This window comes from Aulonocara sp. 'chitande type north' Nkhata Bay, linkage group LG7 (genome assembly GCF_057382095.1).
Source record: "Aulonocara sp. 'chitande type north' Nkhata Bay isolate Kocher_YH1m ecotype deep benthic linkage group LG7, A_spYH_male_GT1.1, whole genome shotgun sequence".
NCBI lineage: Eukaryota > Metazoa > Chordata > Actinopteri > Cichliformes > Cichlidae > Aulonocara > Aulonocara sp. 'chitande type north' Nkhata Bay.
In genome coordinates this window covers 42143034-42166794 of record NC_141350.1, presented here as the reverse complement: position 1 = coordinate 42166794, position 23761 = coordinate 42143034, and the positions used below count along the sequence as shown (strand labels likewise).

Sequence of the window (23761 nt, the reverse complement as noted above, 5' to 3'; positions counted from 1 at the left end):
ATATTTTCTCCTGTATCCATTTCCATCAAATTCCATCCAGATGTTGTCATGAAATTTCTGCATTTAGCTTCATACAGGCAAAACAGACCTCTGTGCTTTAAGCAATTTGAAGACCATTTATGAGAGCTTTATAAATGTGATTCAATTTGCCATTTGTAAATACTGTAAATCAGTAGGTGGTATGTAGGTGTGATGGTTGGCACTGTTGCCTCACACTCAACGGCTGGCTTCAGTTTATATATAGTATGTTTTCCCAGTGCCTGTGTGGATCTCCCACAGTCCAAAGACATGCATGTTGGGTTGACTGGGGATTCTGAATGGGCTGGTTATCTGTCTCTCTGTGTTAGCCCTATGATAGACTGGTGTATCCCACGTCTTGCCCCATGACATCTGGGATAAACCCCAGCAACCCCATGGCGCCAAATTGTGGAAGTTGAAAATGGATAGATGGATGTATGCCAGTAATATGGCTTACAGCCATACCACCCTGAGCATGTCTGATCCCGGAAGCTAAACTGGGTCGAGCCTGGTTAGTACTTGGATGTCAGACCTCTTGGTAATGCCAGGTGCTGTATGCTTGTGTGTGAATGTTAGAAAGTGCTTAGGCATACATAAATGGACTGTGTGAATGCGTGTGTGATTGGGTTAATGAGACTTGTAGTAGAAAGTGCTCATCTGAGTAGTAGTGCTATGCAAGAACTAGTCCATATAATATTTATCCTCTCTATATAGTAATCCATCCTTTTTACTCTGGAGCAAAGTATTAAATCAGCTGAAAAATACAGTGAAAAAACTAAAGCATGGCTTAAGAGTGATTGTGAGTGGGTTAATAATTCTAGCCTGAAAATGTGCACTATCAGTGATTAAACTAAATTTAAGTTTAATGCCATCTTTCATCACCCTGTTAAGGATAAGTGGAAGAGAATACATGGATGGACAGACACTATCCTTCATTCTTCATTGATGAGGGACTTTTCTTTATTGAACCACCAGTCTAAGGATAGAAGACATCATTTGGTCATTAAACTGTGCAGCCATTTGATGCTTTGATTTGTGATTTTTGACGAAAAGCCAATTGACTACTCATTGCACTGCATTTGTATGTGCCCAATGCTTGGAGCAATGATAGCACCAGTGTTAATCAGTGTAACCCTTTCTCCATCAGGTCCACCAGTCTGCCATAATCTGACCTACTATATCGTGAGATTATACTGTGTACCAATCCAAATATTGGATCAGTCCTGGATCATCCGTCGAACTCAATGGAGGAAAACGCAAAGTCTAATTTTTATCCCGTGAACGCAACCTTATGTCAGATAGGTTTTACTGGAAGCAGTGTTTGCATGTGTTTGTATCCCCTATTTCCTACCCTATTTAACTGGCTAGGCTTCTTTTCAAATGGCAGCCATAGGGATCAAGCTTCTGTCTGCTACAACATGACCTCATTCCTTCAGCTATAATCTACAGCAGCAGTGTAGTAAGTTCCTGAAATCCAGCATTAAAGCAAATTGAAAATTGGAAGTTTTTAGTATCCTGTACATTTGCACAAACATCAAATATGAAAAGGAAAACCCTTGTGACACATATTTCAAATTTGTGTGTCTGAAATCCTGTGCTTGCTTCACAATCCCATGACTCAAGTAAGGATCAAAATATGCTACATGTAGGGCACCAGATTGGTAATGTTCCTGAATTTTACATTTCAAGCCTTGCATGGTGATGAGAACCAAGCTGTGATATACTGGAGGTGATTTGCTTTTGGCCACTGTGGGTGTTGCACTGTCACGCCCCTTGGTGTCATCATCCCGTTGGCCCGCTTTCATGTACACAGTCGCTGCACACACAAGGATCTCCTTGTCATTTCAGTCAATACCCACCCACATATAGCCTTTTTTCTTTATTTAGAATAACATATTCTTTGTTGCATTAAAAATAATGTGACTTAGGGAGATAATGAGAGCTTGGGGGAGATTAAAGAAACTCATTGATTGCTCTAAGCTGTAAGCGTTTGTGAATTTTATTTTTAATGAGCTACAATTTCTACATTTCCTACATTTTTAAAAGAAATAATGCATTAATTACATCTTCTTTCCTCGCTTTTATAGTATGGTTTCTCTATGGATTGCACTGTGGGCCAAAACAGCAGTCCTTTATTGTACAAAAATTGGAACATTAGTGCTATCTCATCATATTACAGTCATAGCACTCTTGAGGCCTTTGCTCAAAGAGTCATGTTTTTAGAACCCAATTTGTCTCAATGGTAAATGGTAAATGGCCTGTATTTATATAGCGCTTTACTAGTCCCTAAGGACCCCAAAGCGCTTTACATATCCAGTCATCCACCCATTCACACACACATTCACACACTGGTGATGGCAAGCTACATTGTAGCCACAGCCACCCTGGGACGCACTGACAGAGGCGAGGCTGCCGGACACTGGTGCCACCGGGCCCTCTGACCACCACCAGTAGGGAACGGGTGAAGTGTCTTGCCCAAGGACACAACGACCGAGACTATCCAAGCCGGGGCTCAAACCGGCAACCTTCCGATTACAAGGCGAACTCCCAACTCTTGAGCCACGATCGCCCCAAGTATGTGGCTGGTTGAATTTGGTCTTTAGCCATTACATTGGGAATTTTCCTTTTTTCATTGCCTCAGTTATAGAAGCCATGTGCATTTTGATCACTGTTCAGATGCTGTTTAAATGGTGCTGTGTGACAAGTGAAAAGTATACTTGAGAATGATAGGACTGCTCATTGTGAGTGTAAATTATATCAATTCAGCTGTTCAAGGATCAAAGGCCATCATGACCTTGGGACCTTTGCTATTTGCTGCAGGAAAATAATGATTTTATTAGTACTAAGATGTCCTATATTTAAGATTTGCTGTATGTATTAAACCTGGGTTTTTAAATTAAATGTTCCTTTCCCCGCTCAGGGGCTTCTCTGAATTTCACTCAAATTCATTTCTCAGTGCTCCTGCCCATGTGATTTCTCTTGATCTGTCATGGATTCTTTCGTGTCATGAGGGTATGGCCAGCTCACATTTCTAACCTCTTCTCATTTGAAGTCAGCCACACTTCTCTGACAGTTATTTCATCATGTTCTCTTTTAAAGGCGAGAGTTTGTTCCCAGAGCTCAGGTCCAAGCTTCATATGTCAGTCATCTGCCTGCTTTTCCCTTTAATTAAAAAAAGACCAAAAGATATGTTAGATGTTACTGCATATGAGGCATAACCACACTCTGTGTGTTATTCGGGGATGAGCTATGGATGAAGAAAGATTTTGGCTAAAGGCAATCTTGTGCTCTTCTCTCCTCTACAAGTGAAAACTGATTTTCTTGGGTAGTGCAGACCTTGTATAGCCACATGCACAAATGTGGGTAGTGTTTAGTGAAAGACAACATCTACTCAATTAAGTAGCACTCAATACAATCCACCACAGTTTGAAATTACTGAGTGGCACTTTAAGTATTACTTCTGATCATCCTTGTCCCTTGATAGATTGGTAGCTTTTAACCCTCGCAGCTAACACGTCCTTATAACTAATATATATGCTGTCTAGTTTAGGATCGTATTCTGTAAAGAACGAGGTGGTCAATGCATATGGAAAAAGAAGTTGAAAAGTTAAAAACATATTTTATATGTATTGTAGGATTCATTAGTTTTACATATCTTTGATAGTGTGATTTACATATGAAAGTCCACCTTTGAATTTTTCTTATAATTGTTTCATAATTTCATAATTATTGTAAATGGCTCGGGATTTATTTAGCACTTCTCTACATTTTTATATACACTACTACATTTGACACTATGAACACTATATACACTACTACACTTGACAGTACAAGCCAGCTTCACAGAGTTCTATAGTTTATGCAAACAGTACGTGTGGCCTCAAGTGGAATTTATCCTTCAGCGAGGGTAGCACGTTTGCGGTCCACTGGGAGTCTGCGGATGACCCGTGTCCCTGCAGAGAGCTTCATTGTCAGATGGCGGCAGTGCATGTGGTACACCTGGTCTGTGGGTCAATCTTATTTGTGTTGTTGTTGGTCTATCAGAAGAAGAGCGGAGTTATAACAGACAAAGAGCTGAAGTGAAACAAGGGTTAACAACAGTGAAAAATGTCGACTGCAGCCACTGTCTGTGATTTTTGTGTTGAAATTTTTGATCTTTTAAGTTTTTTCACAGTTCTACTGTACCATTCCCATTGAATTCTGCTGTTACTCCTTTCCCTTTTCTCATCAAACCAATGTCAGCCAATTATCAGTTAGCATTTTGGAGGACTGCACGGGAGCATGTGTGCGATGGGTAAAAACCCTTCTTCTTGCTGTCTGAACAGAAATGTATACGCAGATGGACACATTTGTGCAACCCCAGTTTATGCCTAGAGACTGTTCGGTACCTTCCTGGCTGCCTCTAGGGGAAAAATGTTGTGGCCAAATGATTGGCGATTGTTTGCTGGTTGTCACAAGCTGAAATTGGTCACACAGAGAGGAAAAACCTCGTTGTGATTGCTTTAGTGGCTAGCAGACTGCCAAAGTTGACAATTTGCTAGCAAGATGCCAACAAGTTAGAAGACCCCCAACTTGTCTGCAAACAGTCGCCAACTATTCGTTGTGCAGTAGTGTAACTGAAAAAGTGTAATGGAGAACATTTTCTTTCAAAGTAAGAGTTGTCTAACCATTACAGCCAACATATAACAATAGGCATAACTTATACTTTATGGTCTCTGTTTTTAGTTTCTTGCACTTTTCAGTTTCACAACTCCTCAGGAAGTATTAGGCAAGTGTTTGTAGACAGGTTGGTGTCTTCAATGTAACTACAACCGACCGTGGCAATCTACTATTTTTTTGTCATCAATTTTACCTAACACTTGGAACAACCATTCATAAACCATTTGGGAAATATAAATTTTTTCCCCTAGCAGTCGTAGGTACTAGAGGGTGGCCAGCTGGTTTCTAGACCTGTTAAACTGGGGCTTTATCTAAAACGGACACTCATATTCCTTGAGAACATTTTGGCATTCAGACCGGAGGAGTCACTAGCCTTCCAGCTGAGGGCTACCTGATTTCCTGATCTCCTGATTTCCTGATCTCCTGAGCTATAGCAGTTACCCAAAGAACTAAAAAAAAATGAAGCATAACTCACGAAAACATGGTAGTTTTTTTTTCCCTGTATCTTTCGCACATGGAATGGTAGAAAGAAGTGAAAATAAGAAAGGTAAAGTTAGAGGCCATTTAAGCCTTTAGTTTCAGCACTTTTCAGTTTTCACCTAATCATCATGGATGCAGATGATTAGGTGAGCGATTGATCACTTGAACAGATAAAGATGTCAATCATTCATGTCTGAATTGTTTTAAAGTCCAAAACAAATATTTATTTTTTGAACCAACAGACGTATTTGGTACGTCTTTTGGTCCCAAAATGTAAAGGTTATGGATTTGATCACCAACTGATTTTATGCACAATGATTACAAGAGACAGCAGAAACAAACCTGTGTTGGTTTTTAATACTTACCATAAAGAAAGCAAAGACAGTGCTGACAAATTGAAATTTAAACTACTGTAGTAATGGCAGAAGATGTAAACTAAAGCCACATGAACATGACCAGTTGCTTAATCAATTCAACAGCTGAGACATTGCTACTGCTTGTGGTATATTTCTCATCAAAGCTTGGACCACAGTGGTAGAAAGACTACCTGTGAACACTTTCAGCAGCGGTCTCATACCCTATGAAGTCCTAATTACAGGTGTGCTGGACCAAAACACTGCAAACTAGGAAGGAGTTCCTGCAAACTGTCGGCTATTTGTACACGCTTTTCTTAATTAACATGTTTCACTCATTAGTGCTTCAAATTGTCTGATGAAAATTTATCAACCAAGATAAGGTCATTACATAAAATTAATAAGCATGACCGATTCAAGGATGTGTGATTCATTTTTTTATGAATAAATGCAGAACACCAAAGACAGATGGAGAACTCTAGAGGTATGGAGTTGAGGTGAGGGAGGTTTGGGTGTGTAGATGCAGTGAGGAGGAGCATAATGTTTCAAAGGAAAAAGATAAAGACAGACAAAAGCAGATGGGAAAAGAGATGTGCTGAGAAAGACACAAAGGGTTGAGATGGAGAGAAACGCAGCGGCATGCATGGGTGGAGATGAGCATTGTCTGGTGTGCACTCTTTATCTGGATAGTGGTAATCTTGTCCTCAGTTCTCAACATTGCTACGCACCAGCACTTTTAACTAGCTTTGATAATGGGAGGAACAGCATCAAACTCATTAATTGAATTAGCTCTCTCTTTATCTCCACATCTGCCTGTGTCCACTCGCCCCGAAAAACACTCCGCCAACAACTACTCTTCAGCTAATTGACTCAAAGCTCCTGTGCAGCCCTGTTTCATTCTCCTAATTTATTGGTCCAGGTCCCAGCCTGGTTGTGCTGTCAGGGGCTACTTTCTAATTCAATTTTACCCCGTGCTGGTGAAGATTATTTCGTTTTTGAGGACAGGGATATAGAGCAACAGAGAAAAGCCTAAAGAAAATCTAGGCTGTTATACCCAACAGCTTGTCTGTTTATATTTCGTAACAGGATTTAGCTGCAGGTGTTTGAGAATTATGGAACACAGGCTGACTAAATAACCTAAATGCAATTTGGCCAATTTTACCCTTCTGTTTGTAGATTAAATTCAGCTAAAATACCTCTTTAAAATCAATTTGGAATATGCTTAACAATGAGTTTACCAACCAGAGCAATTTGCAATCTATTTTTTTCCCTTTCATTGGTTTCAAGTATATATAAGTGCTGTGACCCTACATCACCTAACACCCCTTTGTAAGAGGTGTTAGGTGATGTAGGAACCAAAGGTACTTTTTCTGACACAGCTCAAATCAAAACTGTTGTGCTCACGTTCATTTATATTCACTAAAAGTTTTCTTTTAATGCTGACTTCCCCTAATGTGTTCATTCTTAGAACAAAAATCAAAACCCTTACCTGTTCTGCGATGAAACAATTATATTATTAATAATCTCCGGCTCTCTTCCAGAGCATGATTTTGTCCTCTCTTGCTCCCCTCACCCCAACAGGTCGTGGCAGATGTCCACCCCTCCCTGAGCCTAGTTCTGCTGAGGGTTTCTTCCTGTTAAAAGGGAGTTGTTGTTTTTTTTCTCCTTAAGGGTAATACAAGGGATAATTTCTCTCCCTTTTCTTTTCATTTAAACTAAAATTATTATAACTTAGAGCTCAAAACCTTTCAGGTAGCCTCTTGATAATGGCACTGACATAAATTTCTGTCTCTTTTGGTTGAAAATGTATAATCAGAACACACAGCAAATGCCATTGCTATATATATAATATTCCAGTTTCTTATCCATTATCTCTCACTTTAGCTTCTTTCCACTGCTGGATGTTTTCCCCATACTCTGGCCTTTTTCACCCACCCTGACACAACACCCTTCTTTTTTAATCCTCACAGCTAATCTGTTTTTCTGCTCACATACCTTTAACACCAAGATCTCCCCTGATGTTGAGACCGTTATGCTCTCAACATCACCCCCACCACCTACCTAACCTATTCTCCTCCATTATTATCAAAAGGCCATTTACACATCATGTAAGAAAGGATGCTTTTGAGTGACAGCAGGATATAATACCTGAAAGTGCAATCATTTGCTAAATGCCGTCTAGTTATTACTATCTTGAAGTGAACTTTTCCTTTCAAGGTAATATGCTGTTCCTCATTTTCTGGGTCCTGGGTTTTTTGTTTATTCCAAATCTGTCCTGCCTCAGTTTTAAATGAGTATGTGTGTACTCTATTAAAGGTCATTAAAGGCAATTATTCCTGCATTTTAAATTTTTTCTGTCTCAAATCCTGTGACTGTCTATCCTGTCAGAGTGATTAAAATCAGACTATCGTATCCAAAGCAAGCTTTTGTTTTGAAATCTTCCTTGCTACTGCCACTGGAGGATGTTATATTACTACTGGGATCCTTGTCTTTCATTAATGGTCTTTTTTTTCCTTCCTTTTTATATGTTTTTAAAATTCATGAATAATTCAATTCAATTTAATTTCTTTATTGTCCCACAAGGGGAAATTAGTTTAGCAGCAGGATAAAAATAAACAGAGCAATAATATAAAATAATGACAATAATAGTGATAAAAAAGTCAAAGGACAGTTATTTGCCATTAAGGAGACAAGATGCCATCTCCATCCATCCATCCATCCATCCATCCATCTTCTTCCGCTTTATCCGGGGCCGGGTCGCAGGGGCAGCAGCCTAAGCAGAGAAGCCCAGACCTCCCTCTCCCCAGCCACCTCCTCTAGCTTGTCCAGGGGAACACCAAGGCGTTCCCAGGCCAGCCGAGAGATATAATCTCTCCAGTGTGTCCTTGGTCTGCCCTGGGGCCTCCTCCCAGTGGGACATGCCCGGAACACCAACCCCAGGAGGTGCCCATGAGGCATCCTTGTCAGATGCCCGAACCACCTCAGCTGGCTCCTTTTCGATGTGGAAGAGCAGCAGCTCTACTCTGAGCCCCTACCACTAATACTTGAACTACTCCACTTGGGGCAGGAACTCATCCCCGACCCGGAGTGGGCACTCCACCCTTTTCCGGCAGAGAACCATGGCCTCAGATTTGGAGGTGCTGATCCTCATTCCCGCTGCTTCACACTCGGCTGCGAACCGTTCCAGTGCGAGCTGGAGGCCATCACCCGATGAAACCAACAGAACCACATCATCCGCGAAAAGCAGAGATGAGATTCTGAGGCCACCAAAGTGAAAGCCCTTCGCCACTTTGCTGCGCCTAGAAATCCTGTCCATAAAAATTATGAACAGAACCAGAGACAAAGGGCAGCCCTGGCGGAGCCCATCACCCACCGGGAACGAGTCCGACTTATTGCCGGCAATGCGAACCAAGCTCTTGCAATGGTTGTATAGGAATCAAATGGCCCATAGCAATGGGTCAGACACCCCATACTCCCGTAGCACGTCCCACAGGACACCCCGAGGGACACGGTCAAATGCCTTCTCTAAGTCCACAAAACACATGTAGACTGGTTGGGCAAACTCCCATACGCCCTCAGGTATCCTTGAGAGGATAAAGAGCTGGTCCAGTGTTCTGCAACCAGGGCAAAAACCGCATTGTTCCTCCTGTATCCGAGGTTCGACTAGCGGACAAACTCTCCTTTCCAGCACCCTGGCATAGACTTTCCCAGGGAGGCTGAGGAGTGTGATCCCCCTGTAGCTGGAACACACCCTCCGGTCCCCTTCTTAAAGATGGGGACCACCACCCCGGTATGCCAGTCCAGGGGTACTGCCCCTGATCTCCACGCCCTGAGGCGTGTCAACCAGGACAGCCCTACAATGTCCAGAGCCTTCAGGAATTCAGGAGACAAGATGCCGTAGGGATAAAAGAAAACTCGAGTCTTTTAGTCTTCCCCCCAGGGTCTCTTTAAAACGGCGGCCGGACGGCAACAACTCAAACTCACTGTGGTTCAAACAATTAATAATAGAAAGCGCCTTTCTAAGCACATTTCTATTGTAGATGGCCAAAATTCCATCTTGCCAGTGCCCTGAAATTTTGCTAGCAGTTTTTACCAGAAGTCCCAACCGATTCTTATTCTTCACCGTCAAGTTAGCAAACCAGGCAGCGATACAAAAGGACATCACAGATTCAATAAAACTTCTATAAAACAAAGACAACATCTCAGATGAGACATTAAAAAATTTCATTTTCCTTAAAAAGAACAGTCTTTGTTGAACTTTTTTAGTAGTGGCATCAGCATGATGCCACTACAGTTTACGGTCAAGTACCACACCTAGATATTTATAACTCTCAACGATCCCAATATCAGCAGTTAAAATAAAAAGATCTCCTAGTTAGTGATCATCAACTGTGTATTACCAGGGTGTGTGCTTAGGGAGAGAGGGATTTCCCTCCCTCTGCTTGATTATTTTTTATCTCCTGCGGGGATAAATATTCAACCCCCTCCCTCTGATTTTTAGCTCTTGAAACAGTCAACAGCACGAACATCAGTCAAATCAGAAACTGACTTTTAGCGCTTGCAATCTGTAAGAGCAGAGATGACGCTGTTTGAGGAGATCATCCAGATCTCGTTCTGCTTCACCGTTTCATGAACTCACTAAGCACAGCTGTTTCAGGGTCAAAACTATCGTTAACTAAATAAAAGAGAAGTGAAATGTGTTCACAGTGGCAGGAGGCTCACCAAAAATCCTAGAAGTATTCATGCTGTGTGTCAAACAGTTGCCTGTTCGTTGACATTCGAATTCGTGACAAAGTTTAGTTATGCAGCTTCTTCTTTCAAATTGTTAACTTCCAGCACCGAAGCTGCTAACTGCAACATCCTGCAGTTATAATGGACATCTCTAGAAGAAAATACATTCACATTTTGTTGGCTTTGTTGGCAGCTGCTGTGAAGGGCTGAAAGAGATTAGCAGCCACACTCCTGTGTTTAAAAAAAAAAAAAGAATAGAAAAAAATAATCATTCACAAGTTTGAATCTGGAGTTCGTGAACACATAGTTATTCCATTTTTACAAATATATTAAGTCATAAACTTTAAAGTCCTACTCCTGATATTAGCAAATGGATGTTTCCTTCTTCCCTGTATGGAGATCTTCAAATGAGAGTTAAGAAGGGGCACTTTGTAGGAAAGCCAAAGGCTGTTTTCTCCTGAATCTACTGTAGAGGAATATTTATTATTTTTTAAACTGCAGCACATTTTATTTTGACAATTTGTTTCTCATGTCATTTTCACACATTTATTAACTTCATTAACAGGCCCCTCCCTGGGCCTGCTTTCTAGGTTTTTCCTTGTTAAAACAGAGTTTTTCCTTCCCACTGTGGCCAAGCTTTTGCTTGAAGCGGGTTGTCTTATTGTTGGGGTAAGGTGGCACTTTAGAATTAAAATTGAATTGAATATGTATTGTATTCAGTTTTACTTCTCCTTGTCACAGTACCTTGACTGTTTGCACATGTGTGTTTTCCCCACCTGTGTCCACTTCCCCTAATTAACCCTGTGTGTATAAATAACTTGCACCTTTCTTGTCAGAGTGTCTGTGATCTGTCCCTCTGCCCTGTGTGTGGATTTAGTTTTGCCTTGACGTTGCAAACAGCTTCAATAAACAGGTTTGCTTTATGCTTAATCCAGTCTGTCTCCTGGGGCCTTTACCTGTATGTCAATTATGGCATGTTTAACTGTTTGCACTGTTATGTTTCTCTGGATCCCCTGTGTCTTAAGAGGAAATCGTGAATAGTACTCATAATAGTATTTATTTTTTATTTTTTTTAAAGTTAATGGCACCTCTTTATTTTTTTATTTTACCCTTTTTTTTTTATATTGCACTGAGGCAAAACCTGTATAATCCCTTACAATAAACTGGAAATCAGAGTTAATGAAAAACGATATACAATTTTGTTGCAGGCTCTACAGTGAGTAGAAAGTAGAGATGGACCGATCCGATATTACGTATCGGTATCGGTCCGATACTGACCTAAATTACTGGATCGGATATCGGAGAAAAATAAAAAATGTAATCCGATCCATTAAATATCAGGAAAGCACCTCACAAAACTTGCAACACGCCATAACTCACCTCAGAACATTAGCACGTCGGAGCAGTATGCATCACGTGATAGAGCGGCTGTGGCATGCGGGACCTGTCGGTGGTCTGGATAGCATGTGGAGCTTCGCTAGCAACCCAGCATTTCATCTCCGACAAAGTTATCCCCGAGAGAAGTAAAGCAAATGTGTAAGTCCATCTCTGAATGTTTGTAAAGCACTCCTGCGTTAAGCTTAACGAGCGACTGCCTCTCGCTCTCCGGCTGCTACTTCAATCATGAAACTGCTTAATGATCAGCTGATCGGCTTTTCTGTCGGGAGTAGTCTCTCTTGTTTGCTTTTGGCCCACTTTGCACCAGAAAGAGGAAACCAGCGGCTGAACAACAGCAGCACGTTTAAGCTTGATCAGCTGTTGTTAGAATTTATTTAATATTACTTTCTACTCAAGGATCTTTTTCTACGTAGCTGACGGCTGGTAACTGTGCAGGGGCGGATCTAGCAAAGTTTAGCCAGGGGGGCCGATAGGGCATGAACAGGGAAAAGGGGCACAAAGACATACTTTTCTTTCTTATTCTCATTTAAAATGTCGAGCTTTTAATAAATAATTATCTGACACCCAAAGTTTTAATTTGATGTAAAATGAATAGAAGTCAATTACTGTATATAGTGACTATTAAGTCTAATATATATATATATATATATACCCTAGTAAGCTATAGTACTCTTTACTTTGGGAAGGTACCATCTGTGCAGTCTGCAATTTTGTTGAAGAAAGATGTTGAATCTATTTAATATTTCTTGAAAAATAATTGATTTCTGTGCATTTTTTTTCGCACTGCATCAAATTAAGGTTGATTACGTCGATTAAGCATCATGAGGTGGAGCGTGAGGGGTGGTTCCCTATTTTTTATTTATTTATTTTTGTTGTTGCTGGGAGTTGGAACCCTATTAGTTAGATTGCTTAATATTTACACTAAGTACTCTTTAAAATACCAGAATAGGGAGGATGGTGTAGGTTTAAGTTTATTAGATTGATCAGTATTGCTGAACTATGAAATATTTTTTTTGTATACAGGTATAACAGAATAGCTTTAGTGTAGTTGTTGTTTTAAACTTGAGTATGAACTTGCAGACTTGCAAAATGCAGCAAGATATTTTAAAAAACAGTTTTGTTGGTTAAAAAACACTATATCGGATTCATATCGGTATCGGCAGATATCCAAATTTATGATATCGGTATCGGTATCGGACATAAAAAAGTGGTATCGTGCCATCTCTAGTAGAAAGTGGCCCTAATAGTGTATGAAGGTGATTCAGCCTTTACTGGTGGGGCCGCTAAGCTGGAACTGCTGGCATCTGAAAACATAAATGCATGCATGTATATTTTATTCAGTGTGTTGGTTTGATTGTCTGCCACCCAGTTTGGTCCAGCAGAGTGAAAAGTCTCAACAACTGTAGGCTAGATTGTCATGACATTTGGTGCAGTTGAGCTCAAAGGAGAATTCTTAATGACTTTCTGCAGCACCACTATTAGATTTCTGTTTTTGAGTGAAATATTAGATGAATTCCAATAATATTTGAAACGGGCATACTTCCCCAAGCCCCAAAGCCACAATAGTTATCCACAATAGCTGGCAATTCCTTACCTAATCATCCAGGGCAATTACCAGATTGAAATACGTAACGTACAACACCTGATCTTACAGGATGTTTGCAATGTGTTTTTGTATCCTGTTCAATTTCCTGCTGTGTAAAGTGCATTAATATTAATGCACATAGGTATTTCTTTCAGTATGCAAGATGGATGTAAGAGTGGAAGGTGTGCTGACATGTTATTTGGACTATGGCCATTCTGGTGTGTCATTTCTGAGCCTCAGTTGGGTGGAGTTGAAACCTGTCTTTTCTGACAACCTCATCTCATCTGTAAATACTCATCCCACTGATGCACGGTTTCATGGAATTAATGAGGCAGCTTCATGTGCTGATGCATGTGAAAGGAGAGCTCCCTTCAAATTGCTTTCCTTTATTGCCTCCCCCCCGTTTGTCCTCCCTCCCCCAGAAATCACATTAGCCAAACCAATCTCATTTACAACATGCCATTTCTTAATTCAGCCCCCTGCTCCGACCCTATAGGAGATGCTTTGTTTTTTACGTCAAAGAGTGGATGAATTTCAGGAAAAATAGAATATTATAGTAAGAAAGAAAGAACACAGAGCACATCGACACTGTAGTGGAGTGTAATTCATCAACTACAACGTATTGATTAACTGATCATTTACTCTGAAATGCAGAGCATATTGTAAAAGTTAAGTTTGGCCAACCGCCCCCTGTAAATGCAGGTATCAGCATAAACAGACAAATCAACTTGTTGTTCAAGTTCATTTTGCACCAGCTAGAAACTGATGTGGAAAATAAGGAAAATGCAGTGCATTTATTCTGTGAAATTGGAGTTTGAGATGTGATCAATGCAGCATACAGAATGCTGCATGAAATTAGTTGATTATTGGTCCTTTTGTAGTTCTCTGTCAGTGCTACATCTGCTTGCAAGTTTGTGGTAATTACTGTGCTGTGGCTAAGGTGACAACTTGGATACAGGGGGGCAGACAGCAATCAGCTGTCTCCTCCTAGTTATTGCCTGCGCCTTCCACACCAGCGGCCTTTATCTTTGCTCGTCAGAGGCAGCGACCAACACAAGGCCAGTTATTACCGCAGCAGCGACCATGATAAGATCAAAGGAGACTGGTTGAACATGGAAGATGTAATGACTGTTCTCTTCTAAGCACTGCTTCACAGAATGTCATGTCATCTCCCCCCGTTAACGTTCATGTTTTTTTCTTCCTTTACAAGTCTTTCAAAGATGCAGAATGAGGACAGTCTTCAATTATTTTGATGTAGGGGGAAAATTACCCAGCGCTGAAATTTTAGTGAATGAAAATGTTCCTTTTCACTTTCACTTTTTTTTCTTTTTGTTCTCCGGTGTTTTACTTTAGAGCAGCTTTCACGTGCCATCTATCTTCCTCTTCTGCTTCCTTTTCTACTTGATACATACGGCTACATTTGTGCCAAAGGTTTGAAAAAGAGCGGGTTGGCATGTTGTAAAAGAACTGGAAGTAACTTCATGTGACAGACGAAAATGCAGAAAGCAGCTGCTGACATACTGGAAGAAGGGGAGGTCATGGTTTCTCACTATCTCAGTATCCTCCCACAGACTGTGACCATGAGTAATGGAAGCGATTGCAGGGGGGAAAAGGGTGGGACGCAGGTAGAAGTGGCATGAAAGCGGTAGATACTGGAGAGGGAAAAAAATGGACACAATTTGTCTGAAATGGTGCTTGGTGCCAAGTTGTTGCCCTTATTTTTGTTTGCAAAACAAGACTTGCCATACAAGATACTACAGTGTGTTTGCTAATTCTGTTTAACTTTTGCAGAATTTAATTTAAACTCACTAACCCTGACTCCTTAGTTCAGCTAGCATGCCATCTGTCATCCTGGTGTTACGACTGCTAATAGAATAAATCTGACTTGTAAACTTTTTCAAGCATAGACCATCCAGCAGCATTCGACGGTTCTTAAGTGTTGTGCTTAACCTTTACAGTCTCTAATGTTTCAGCTGCTGATTCTTCTCATTTTTTTCCGTTTTCCTTCGTCCTAATTGACTGTTAGTGGGAGTTGCCACATTTTCTTCCACACACACACACACACACACACACACACACACACACACACACACACACACACACACACACACACACACACACACACACACACACACACACACACACACCCACCACCACCATTCTGGGATAGGCTCCATCCATTCCTTGTCATGCTCATGGATGGATGGACTTTTGACCAGTATATTTCTGTGTTTCAGGGTCAAGCTGAAAGATGGAGTGGCATTCTTGGGAGCTAGAGCCAGTAACCCAGTTATGTGGACGGTGAGTCAGGATGTCAGAAGTGAAGGTCACAGAGTTGTCACCCTGCACTGCCACAGGAAGGAGAACAGCTTCAGTCAAAGGTCCGTCTGACTCCCTCCTTCTACTGAATTAATGAGTGTGTGACTGAAATAATAACCTTACATCCCTGCTGAACAACCAAACAGCAGCACCCCGCTTGGTTTCTCAGGTGCTGAAAGAGCGATTGCAAAAAAAAGAGTATGAAGGAGAACATTATTAAACATCAATCTTTTTTTTAGCACTGCCATTCATGCAGGTTCTCAGCTAGTCCCAAGTGTAGTCAATAAAATGAATTGTTTGAGGAACATAAAGTCTAAGGTATGCTTGGACTTAAAGGATAATTTTGGTAATATCTGATATTTTTCTTTCTGTCTACATACCATTAGATACTTAAAAGGATATCTGAACATGTAGCATTGTAATTGCACATTAAAGTCATTCATCAAAATACATATACTTTGCCTGCAAATGCAACAAAAGCAAATGTTACACTTAAGTTTATTTTCAGCATGTTTTGCATAGGTACAATTTCTTTTAGAGGGGTTCAGGTACTGAGCACTTCGAAAAACCTCAGCCGACCCTAAATTTAGTATTGGACTTAAACACACATACATAGTCACACCGAGCATCTCGGCACACTACGCCTTCTGTGTACGCACAGCTTATTGAAATCCACTGTTACATAATGCATGATGCATTAAGTATCAGTCAAACATGAACAGTCCTGCTATGGGAAACCAAATGCACAGCTGAAAACGGTGAACAACAAATATGGTTTTCCAGTTAACATCTTGTACTATCGCAAACTTTCAAGTCTTATAAAATTAATTGAATGTCAAGTATACATACATTACATTAAGCAAGTTATTTAGACTTTGTTTTACTGCAGACACCTCTCGAGATTTCACGTTGTTGCAGTTTGGTACTGATACTTGATCCTTTGCAGCTTCTATCCAAAAATGTCTATAGCATGGTGTGATACTCTAATTACAAGCAGAGACAACTAGTGTTACATATAAAGAGGATTCAAGAAATATCAAAGAGCTGTTAGTATAAAAATCAGATTTCCAAGACAATAAGATAAACTGACACAGATGTGTAAGTATTATTGGACGTGTTAAAAACATTTTGAGATTGTGAAACCTTCATGTGCTGGTAACTAGTAATTATGCTACACTTAAGTGGTTATCAGGTAAAATGTATATAAATATTATATACTTTATATGCTGAAATCTAGCAAACCTCTAATTTACAACTATACAATGCAATTACTTAAAAGTATTTACAAGAACAAACTTAGTTAAAGTCATTATGTGTCAAAAGGATTTAAAGCACTGCATGTAGGTGATTGTTGCTCAGAGGTGGCTGTTTTCAATCAGTGAGTGATAACTGTGTGCGTGTCTCTGTGCGTGGCAGTCTACAGTACTTGACATTCACTTCTGCAGCTAAATGGCTTTAGGAAAAGACAAAGTAGCTCCACACAGGAAGTGACACACCCCACTGGCTGGATTGTTATTTCCTCCTGGGTGTCAAGGTGACGGCAGTGATGAAAGACAAGTCATCTATCATTTACATGTTTCTCTTTCACAGCCCTGCTGAGGGGAAGATACAGTGAATTATACAGGACCGCTCATATCAAGGTCATACATGTTGACTGCGTACTATACCTTGCAATTCACCACTCAGCAAAAGACTGCCTTGAAGTATTGAAATGACCACGAACCTGGGCTTTCAAGTTTTGTGGGTTATTCATCAAATTGAGTAATGTGGAAAATCTGTAACTTATTTAGTGTTCTGTTATTTACTACACCTGTGCATGAAATGACCATAACTGTAATTAAGAATCTCTTTGAGGGTTGTAAACTGGTAGACGGCAGCTGTCATGTTTTTTGTTTTTTTTCTATTTTATTGAAAAGATAAAAATATGTGGAATACATAAAAAATAAAGGTATGTAAATAACATAAAATACACAAATCACAGTATGCTTCGTCTCCTGAGCAGGGGGATCCTATTGTCCACTGTCTCCCAGAGGTTTTTCAAATAAACTTCACTGGTCAGAGTCCCAGCTGGTGGGCTGAGACTCTATAACAAAAGAAAAAACAATCTAGAATAATTTTCACTTAAATACGTGTATAATCCTTTAACTCTCGTACTTGCTTTTGACATACTTTTTTCGTACTCATCAGTAGTATGTTCATAGTCAGGGAGACATTTTATTTGACTGCATTGACTAAAAGATATTGGTCAGATGTCCATCAACCTACTTTGCTGAGCATTAAAACAGAATCAGTAGGAGAGCTTCAAAGATGTATACCCCGAGGATGATGGCGGGGCAGTTCGACCTCAGTAGAGAGTTTGTGTGGTTTTGTCACTTCATCTGCCCACTTTCATTGGAGGCCACGAAGCAACACCACATTGCCTCCAGCAGTGTTCCCTGTCTTTTCTTGTACACATTTAGCTTTATTCTTTCCTGCTGTTATAATCTGTGTCATTGCATACTACTGTCAGTAAAAGTTTTAAACATTTGGTGCCTAAAGGAGCAACTTTAATCCACCAGTTGATTAAAGTTGGAAAGTGCAGATCTTCCCACAATATTTATTTTGTGCCAAAGCCAATGTAATACCAATGTCAGTGCACAGGGGAGGTGAGTCCAAGCGAGGTGAAGAAGAGAGTGCAGGCAGGGTGGAGTGGGTGGAGACGAGTGTCAGGGGAGATTTGTGACAGAAGGATGGCAGTGAAAGGAAATGTTTACAAGATGGCTGTAAGACCTACTATGATGTATAGTTTGGAGGCAGTGGCACTAAAAAGAAGACATGAGGCTGAGCTGGAAGTGGCAGATAAAGATTTTAACTGGGAGTGACCAAGATGGACAGGATTAGAAATGAGTATATCAGAGGGACAAATCAGGTTGAGCAGTTTGGAGGCAAAGTTAGAGAGGCAAAGCTGAGATGGTCTGAAAACATGCGGAGGTGAAATAGTGGATATGCTAGACAAAGGATGTTGTTATGTAGCTTCCAGGTAGGAGGAAAGACCACAGAGCAGACTCATGGATGTAGTGAAGGAGGACATGCAGAGGGCAGGTTTGACAGAAGAGGATGCATGTGATAGGGTGAGATGTAGGCAGACCCCTAAAGAGACCAGCGGAAACAAGAAGATTTAATGTAATATAAAACCTTACAAAAGTTATAATAGCAAACATAGATTTTAGGGAATTTAGATGAAAGCATTTTTCCCTCTTAGGTAATGAAAACTGACAACATAGCCACAAAAGGGGAAGAGAGAAATCTCTGCAGCGCCATGATCTATTAAAGTCAAAGGTGGACTTGGAAGCTATTTCGAGAAGGCACAGATAATCGTGATAAATAGAGATTACAGAAATAAGCAGTAACTGTTAATGTGTCTACCTTAAATAAGTAGGGTAGTATCATGAGTTCTCAGGTCCAGTACATTTTAACTCACCATGACAAAATTTAGACTTCAGACTAAAAAATCACATTTTAATCACACGTTCATACATTGTTCTGCAGGGCGTCATAAATGTCTCTTCCAGTTTTTTCCATCACTGTCCATAGGACCAGAGTCCAAATGTATGTAGCATAGGCATTCAAACATACTAGTTGATTTTGTTTGTCGATGAGGCTTTCAGCTATCTCCAAAGCTGCAGGCCTCGTCAGCACTCCTGTTTTATGGCCTCTACCAACCCCCATCACCTCACTTCAGGCCTTCGTCCTGTGGGGGATACTTATGACTCCTCCACTCTCCATCCTCTGCAGAAAAACCCTTCTGTGGAAAGAGTGTTGGATCCAGTTATCTTTACTGCTGTTATGATCCCACCTGTTGAGTCACCTCAGCAGTCTTGTAGAAGTGGTCATGGTGCAACACCATAGCTTCTGGTTCCTGTGCTTTTCACAGAATCATCAATCAATCAATCAATCAATCTTTATTTATAAAGCACTTTTCATACAAAAAACAATGTAGCACAAAGTGCTTTACATAGTTAAAAACAGCCCACCCCACCCTCCAACTCACTCCCCACACTCTCATTAACATAAATGATGTGAATACACACATATCCCCCCCCCCCCACACACACACACACACACACGAGCACACTTAAAGAGTAAAAATTGGGCTGGGCCAAGTGAGGAAACACTATAACAGGGAGCCGTCTGCACCGGGAGCCGGTCACAGACCGCAGCCTCCAGGCTGGGCACACAGCAGGAGGGAGGCCAAGGAGCCCCCCAGCCAGAGGACCCCCAGAGACCCAGCAGCCACAGTCGATCACAGCCCCGGTGCAGAGAGCGCCCTCTGAGGAAACACTGGAGATATGACACAATAGGATATATACAGGGTAAAATGATAAAATAAATAAGAACAGGATACAATATAAATATAAATAGAGTAAGAAGATTAAAAAATGAATAAGAATAAAATCAATAAATATTAGGTAAAGTCTAAATTAATAATAGAATAACAGGATAGAATAAATAAGCATAAAATAAATAAACGCTAAGTAAAAGCTAAATTAAAAAGGTGGGTCTTGAGCCTGTTCTTAAAAACATGTACGTTCTCTGCGGCCCTGAGCTCCTCCGGCAGGCTGTTCCACAGACGAGGACCATACCACTGAAAAGCTGCCTCTCCGTGAGTATGTGTCCTGACTTTAGGGACAATCAAAAGGCCAGTACCAGAGGACCTCAGGGTCCGCGAGGGTTCGTATGGTAAAAGCAGATCTGAGAGATAAGAAGGCCCAAGACCATTAAGACATTTAAAAACCAATAAAAGAACTTTAAAATCGATCCTGAACCACACGGGGAGCCAGTGCAGCGATTCTAAAACCGGTGTAATGTGGGCCCGCCCTCTGGTCTTTGTCAGCACACGAGCTGCCGAGTTTTGCAAAAGTTGTAAAGTTGAAATATTCTTCTTAGGAAGACCAGAGAGCAGGGCATTACAGTAATCAATGCGACTGGTAATAAAAGCATGCATCAGCATCTCCGTGTTGGCCCGAGAGAGAATAGGGCGGACTCTGGCTATATTTTTTAGATGATAAAATCCAATTTTGGTTACATGTTTAACATGTGGGATAAAACCAAGCTCAGAGTCAAAAATAACACCCAGAATCATGATGCCATCCTTGGACTCCTGCGCTGTCGATGGAGCTTGGCACGCTCCCCTAATCCTTCAGGTGCCCGTCGTTTGTCCACAATCTCCTCTGTTGGCCTCTGGAAAGCCCCCTTAGCACAGGTCTCATTCCAACGCAGCTTCGTGGTCCTTGCTGTGGCTCCGAAATCTGATCTCATGATGGGCCCCAAACAGCTCAACCTTCGACCTCAACCACTGCCTGGGCTGTCTGCTATGCCTGGAATGGTTCTTGTTTCTCACTGGGCCTCTGAAAATTTCTCAGGAGATTCCTTTCAGCAATACTCTGACTGCTGCACCTGTATTTCCTTGCTAGGAGGAAAAACCTTCTATTTGGAAAGCACGTCAACCATCATCAAACCACATTCTTTAGTTCAGTGAACTTCACTTATGGACCATCAAAGCCTCATCTGAACATGGATGCACCACTTGTATAGGTGTAATACCTGTAAATGAACTGTTAATCCCACAAATCACTGCAAAAATCATAGAAAACATAGTTTCATGTTAATTCTGGACCCCTCCTCTTGACGCATGGACACCCCCATGTGTCAACTCATCAAACCTAGATTCCTGTCTTAAAGAAAAAGGTCAGCTAGATCATGTCCCAGGCAACATCAGGGTGTCTCTGAGTTAACTGTACCTAACTTAAGCTCAGTCAGCAACAGTTTCCTATACAGTTATACATTTTTCTTTAAAGTACATCCAGCATATACAATGCTTTCTTTTGCTGTTTTAACAAGTGTACAAAATAACTTAGGTACTGTATATTAAGACTAAAACTTAATATCATATCTGCACTAATTGATATGACATAATTTGTGAACAACTAAACACTGTTGGCAAGATTTAACTATGAATAGAGTGAATTGAGTGTTCAATCAGTGACCATAAAATATATTACCTGATCTAATCACTAAAAGATAAATGCTGTGTCATCTGCCAGTTCTTTATTTGTGTGTTTTTACTGATAAGTTGGATAATAGCTATTTTTTTGGCTAAATTTATGCATGCTGTTTTTCTCAATAGCCATTCTATCTGGAAGTGTAGTGCCAAATTTGGATGAACAGCGTTAAATAACAAACAGAGAGAAATTAAATGTCACTCAGTGTCTAGGTTAGAGCGAGGACAATGACAACGTCCTCGACATAATCAACATCAAAGATTACAATATTGCTTCTCAAAGATGGATGCACGCTGTCAAAGAACAAGCTGAACAAGCTTCAGATAAAAACCTTATTCATGATCTTCTGGTATGAGAGGATTTTACAAGGTGGATTCCTTTAGTATGGTTTTACCCCTCAGTGTAAAAGTCTGATGTTGTCACTCTGCTGGTTGGACTGGTGGGGCTGGCAGGCTAGCGGGTGGCGTCGATACCCAACTTTGTGAACAACTCAAGAATGAAGCAATGTAGGAAATTGATACCACAGGTACATCTACTAAAAATCTCAGACGAGTTCAAATCTCTGTGACCTTCAACTCAAGGTCAAGATCAGAGGTCAATTTTTCTGCTTTCCAGAAAACTTGAAGTTGCTTTCCAAATATAAGAACCAAAGAATTAATTGGACTTAACTGCTATACATCAGGCACTGATTGTAAATGGCAATAGGCCATGACACACACAAAAAAGACTGATCCCTGTTTGAGGGATACACAACTATACGCTGTTTAAGTAATAGTGGATATATTGACACAAGGTGCACAAGGGTGGAAATGACATCTTCAGTGTTCGGCTCTCACATCTTTGGTTTATCCTGTGTGGCATCAGAGAGCATATGAGAGCTGTTTCTCTAATTAGTTACTTATTAAGTCTTTAGTTTAGGGCCACGGGTTAAACCTCATTGCACTCCTTGGGGTGTAGAACTAGGCTGCTTGACGTTTCCCAGGCTGTGTGGATGGATGTGTGTGTTTGTGGAGAGAGAAAATTAGGGAAAATGGGCTGGCACAGCAGGGTAAATCCAAAACTGTTTGTCTTTAGAATAGAGGCACTGATGTTGTTGGAGCAAACGGGATTACATTCATCGAAGTGTTGAAAGACATTGGCAGTCTGACCCTCTGAGACTTCCACTCTATCTTAAGCCCACTGTTTTTAGACTCCAGCACCTCAGCATCTTTCTGGGTTTTCTATGGTTTCAAACCTGGAGATTAAAAAAAAGTGTATTTAGTTGTGAATGACTTGTGCCTCATACTTGACTTACCTGTTTTCATGGTCTTCAGATTTCTGGAGGTTACCAGCCTTGAATGTCTCCTTAAACAATTCTTAAAGTTGCATTTATTCACGTTTCTCAGAAGAATGGTACAGGCATTAGGGCAATTCTGTTTTAGATTGTTGACACATTCTGCTATTAAAGCAGAGGAATGTTGTACTGTGTGGTTTAGGGGGTATAAACAAAACAACTGAATCAGATTATCTGGACAGATGAATTGGTCTTACTTAGATGTCTCTAAGTTCAAATCTCTATTTCTTGCTTACTGTTTTATTTTTAAGCTTGTACGGGTGACATCCCCACCCATTTATATCAACAGAAATGTACTCTCATCATCTGTTTCTTAGTTTTGTTTTTGTCTGAGAGCATAAATGAACGTCAATTTATTTCACAGAGTGAGTCAAGAGCAGCAGCATGTAACCACTACTTGGTACGGCAAAGAAAAACAGCTTCAAATGAATGCATTGCACAGACTTTTATCAAATCAATTGTGTTGGTGAAGTATATATACAGTACACACACTCACACACACACACACGGTTTTTGTATTGTATAAAGAAAATGGGGGCATTTCTTCATCAGTGATTTCCATGACAGAATCATAGCTGTTTTTAACGCAGTGCCTCCTGGGGGCCCAACGATCACGGACATCTGGTATTAATTTTCAGCTTTGTTTGTTGCGCACAAAGATTTTTCTTGATTCTCTTTGGAATCTTATGATGATATTAATAGTGCATTTCATTATGTGCTATAGATGATATTTAAAGTCATCATAATTTTACATTGCAGAACAATTTCAGAATAATAAAGACTGAGTATGATACCTGCTCTTATTGGTCTGTTTTGTCTGTTTTTCTAGTGTCAGGCAAAAATT

General features: G+C 40.5%; 1 protein-coding gene across 1 annotated transcript in view; it reads left to right on the top strand.

Moving 5' to 3' along the window:
* LOC147325787 (transmembrane protein 132C-like) overlaps window positions 1-23761 on the top strand; it is a 183562-nt gene that overhangs the window by 93173 nt on the left and 66628 nt on the right. Inside the window, exon 4 of the mRNA XM_086300485.1 lies at window positions 15462-15605. Within this exon, the coding sequence (XP_086156611.1) occupies window positions 15462-15605 (144 nt within the window). The remainder of the gene's footprint in view (window positions 1-15461; window positions 15606-23761) is intronic.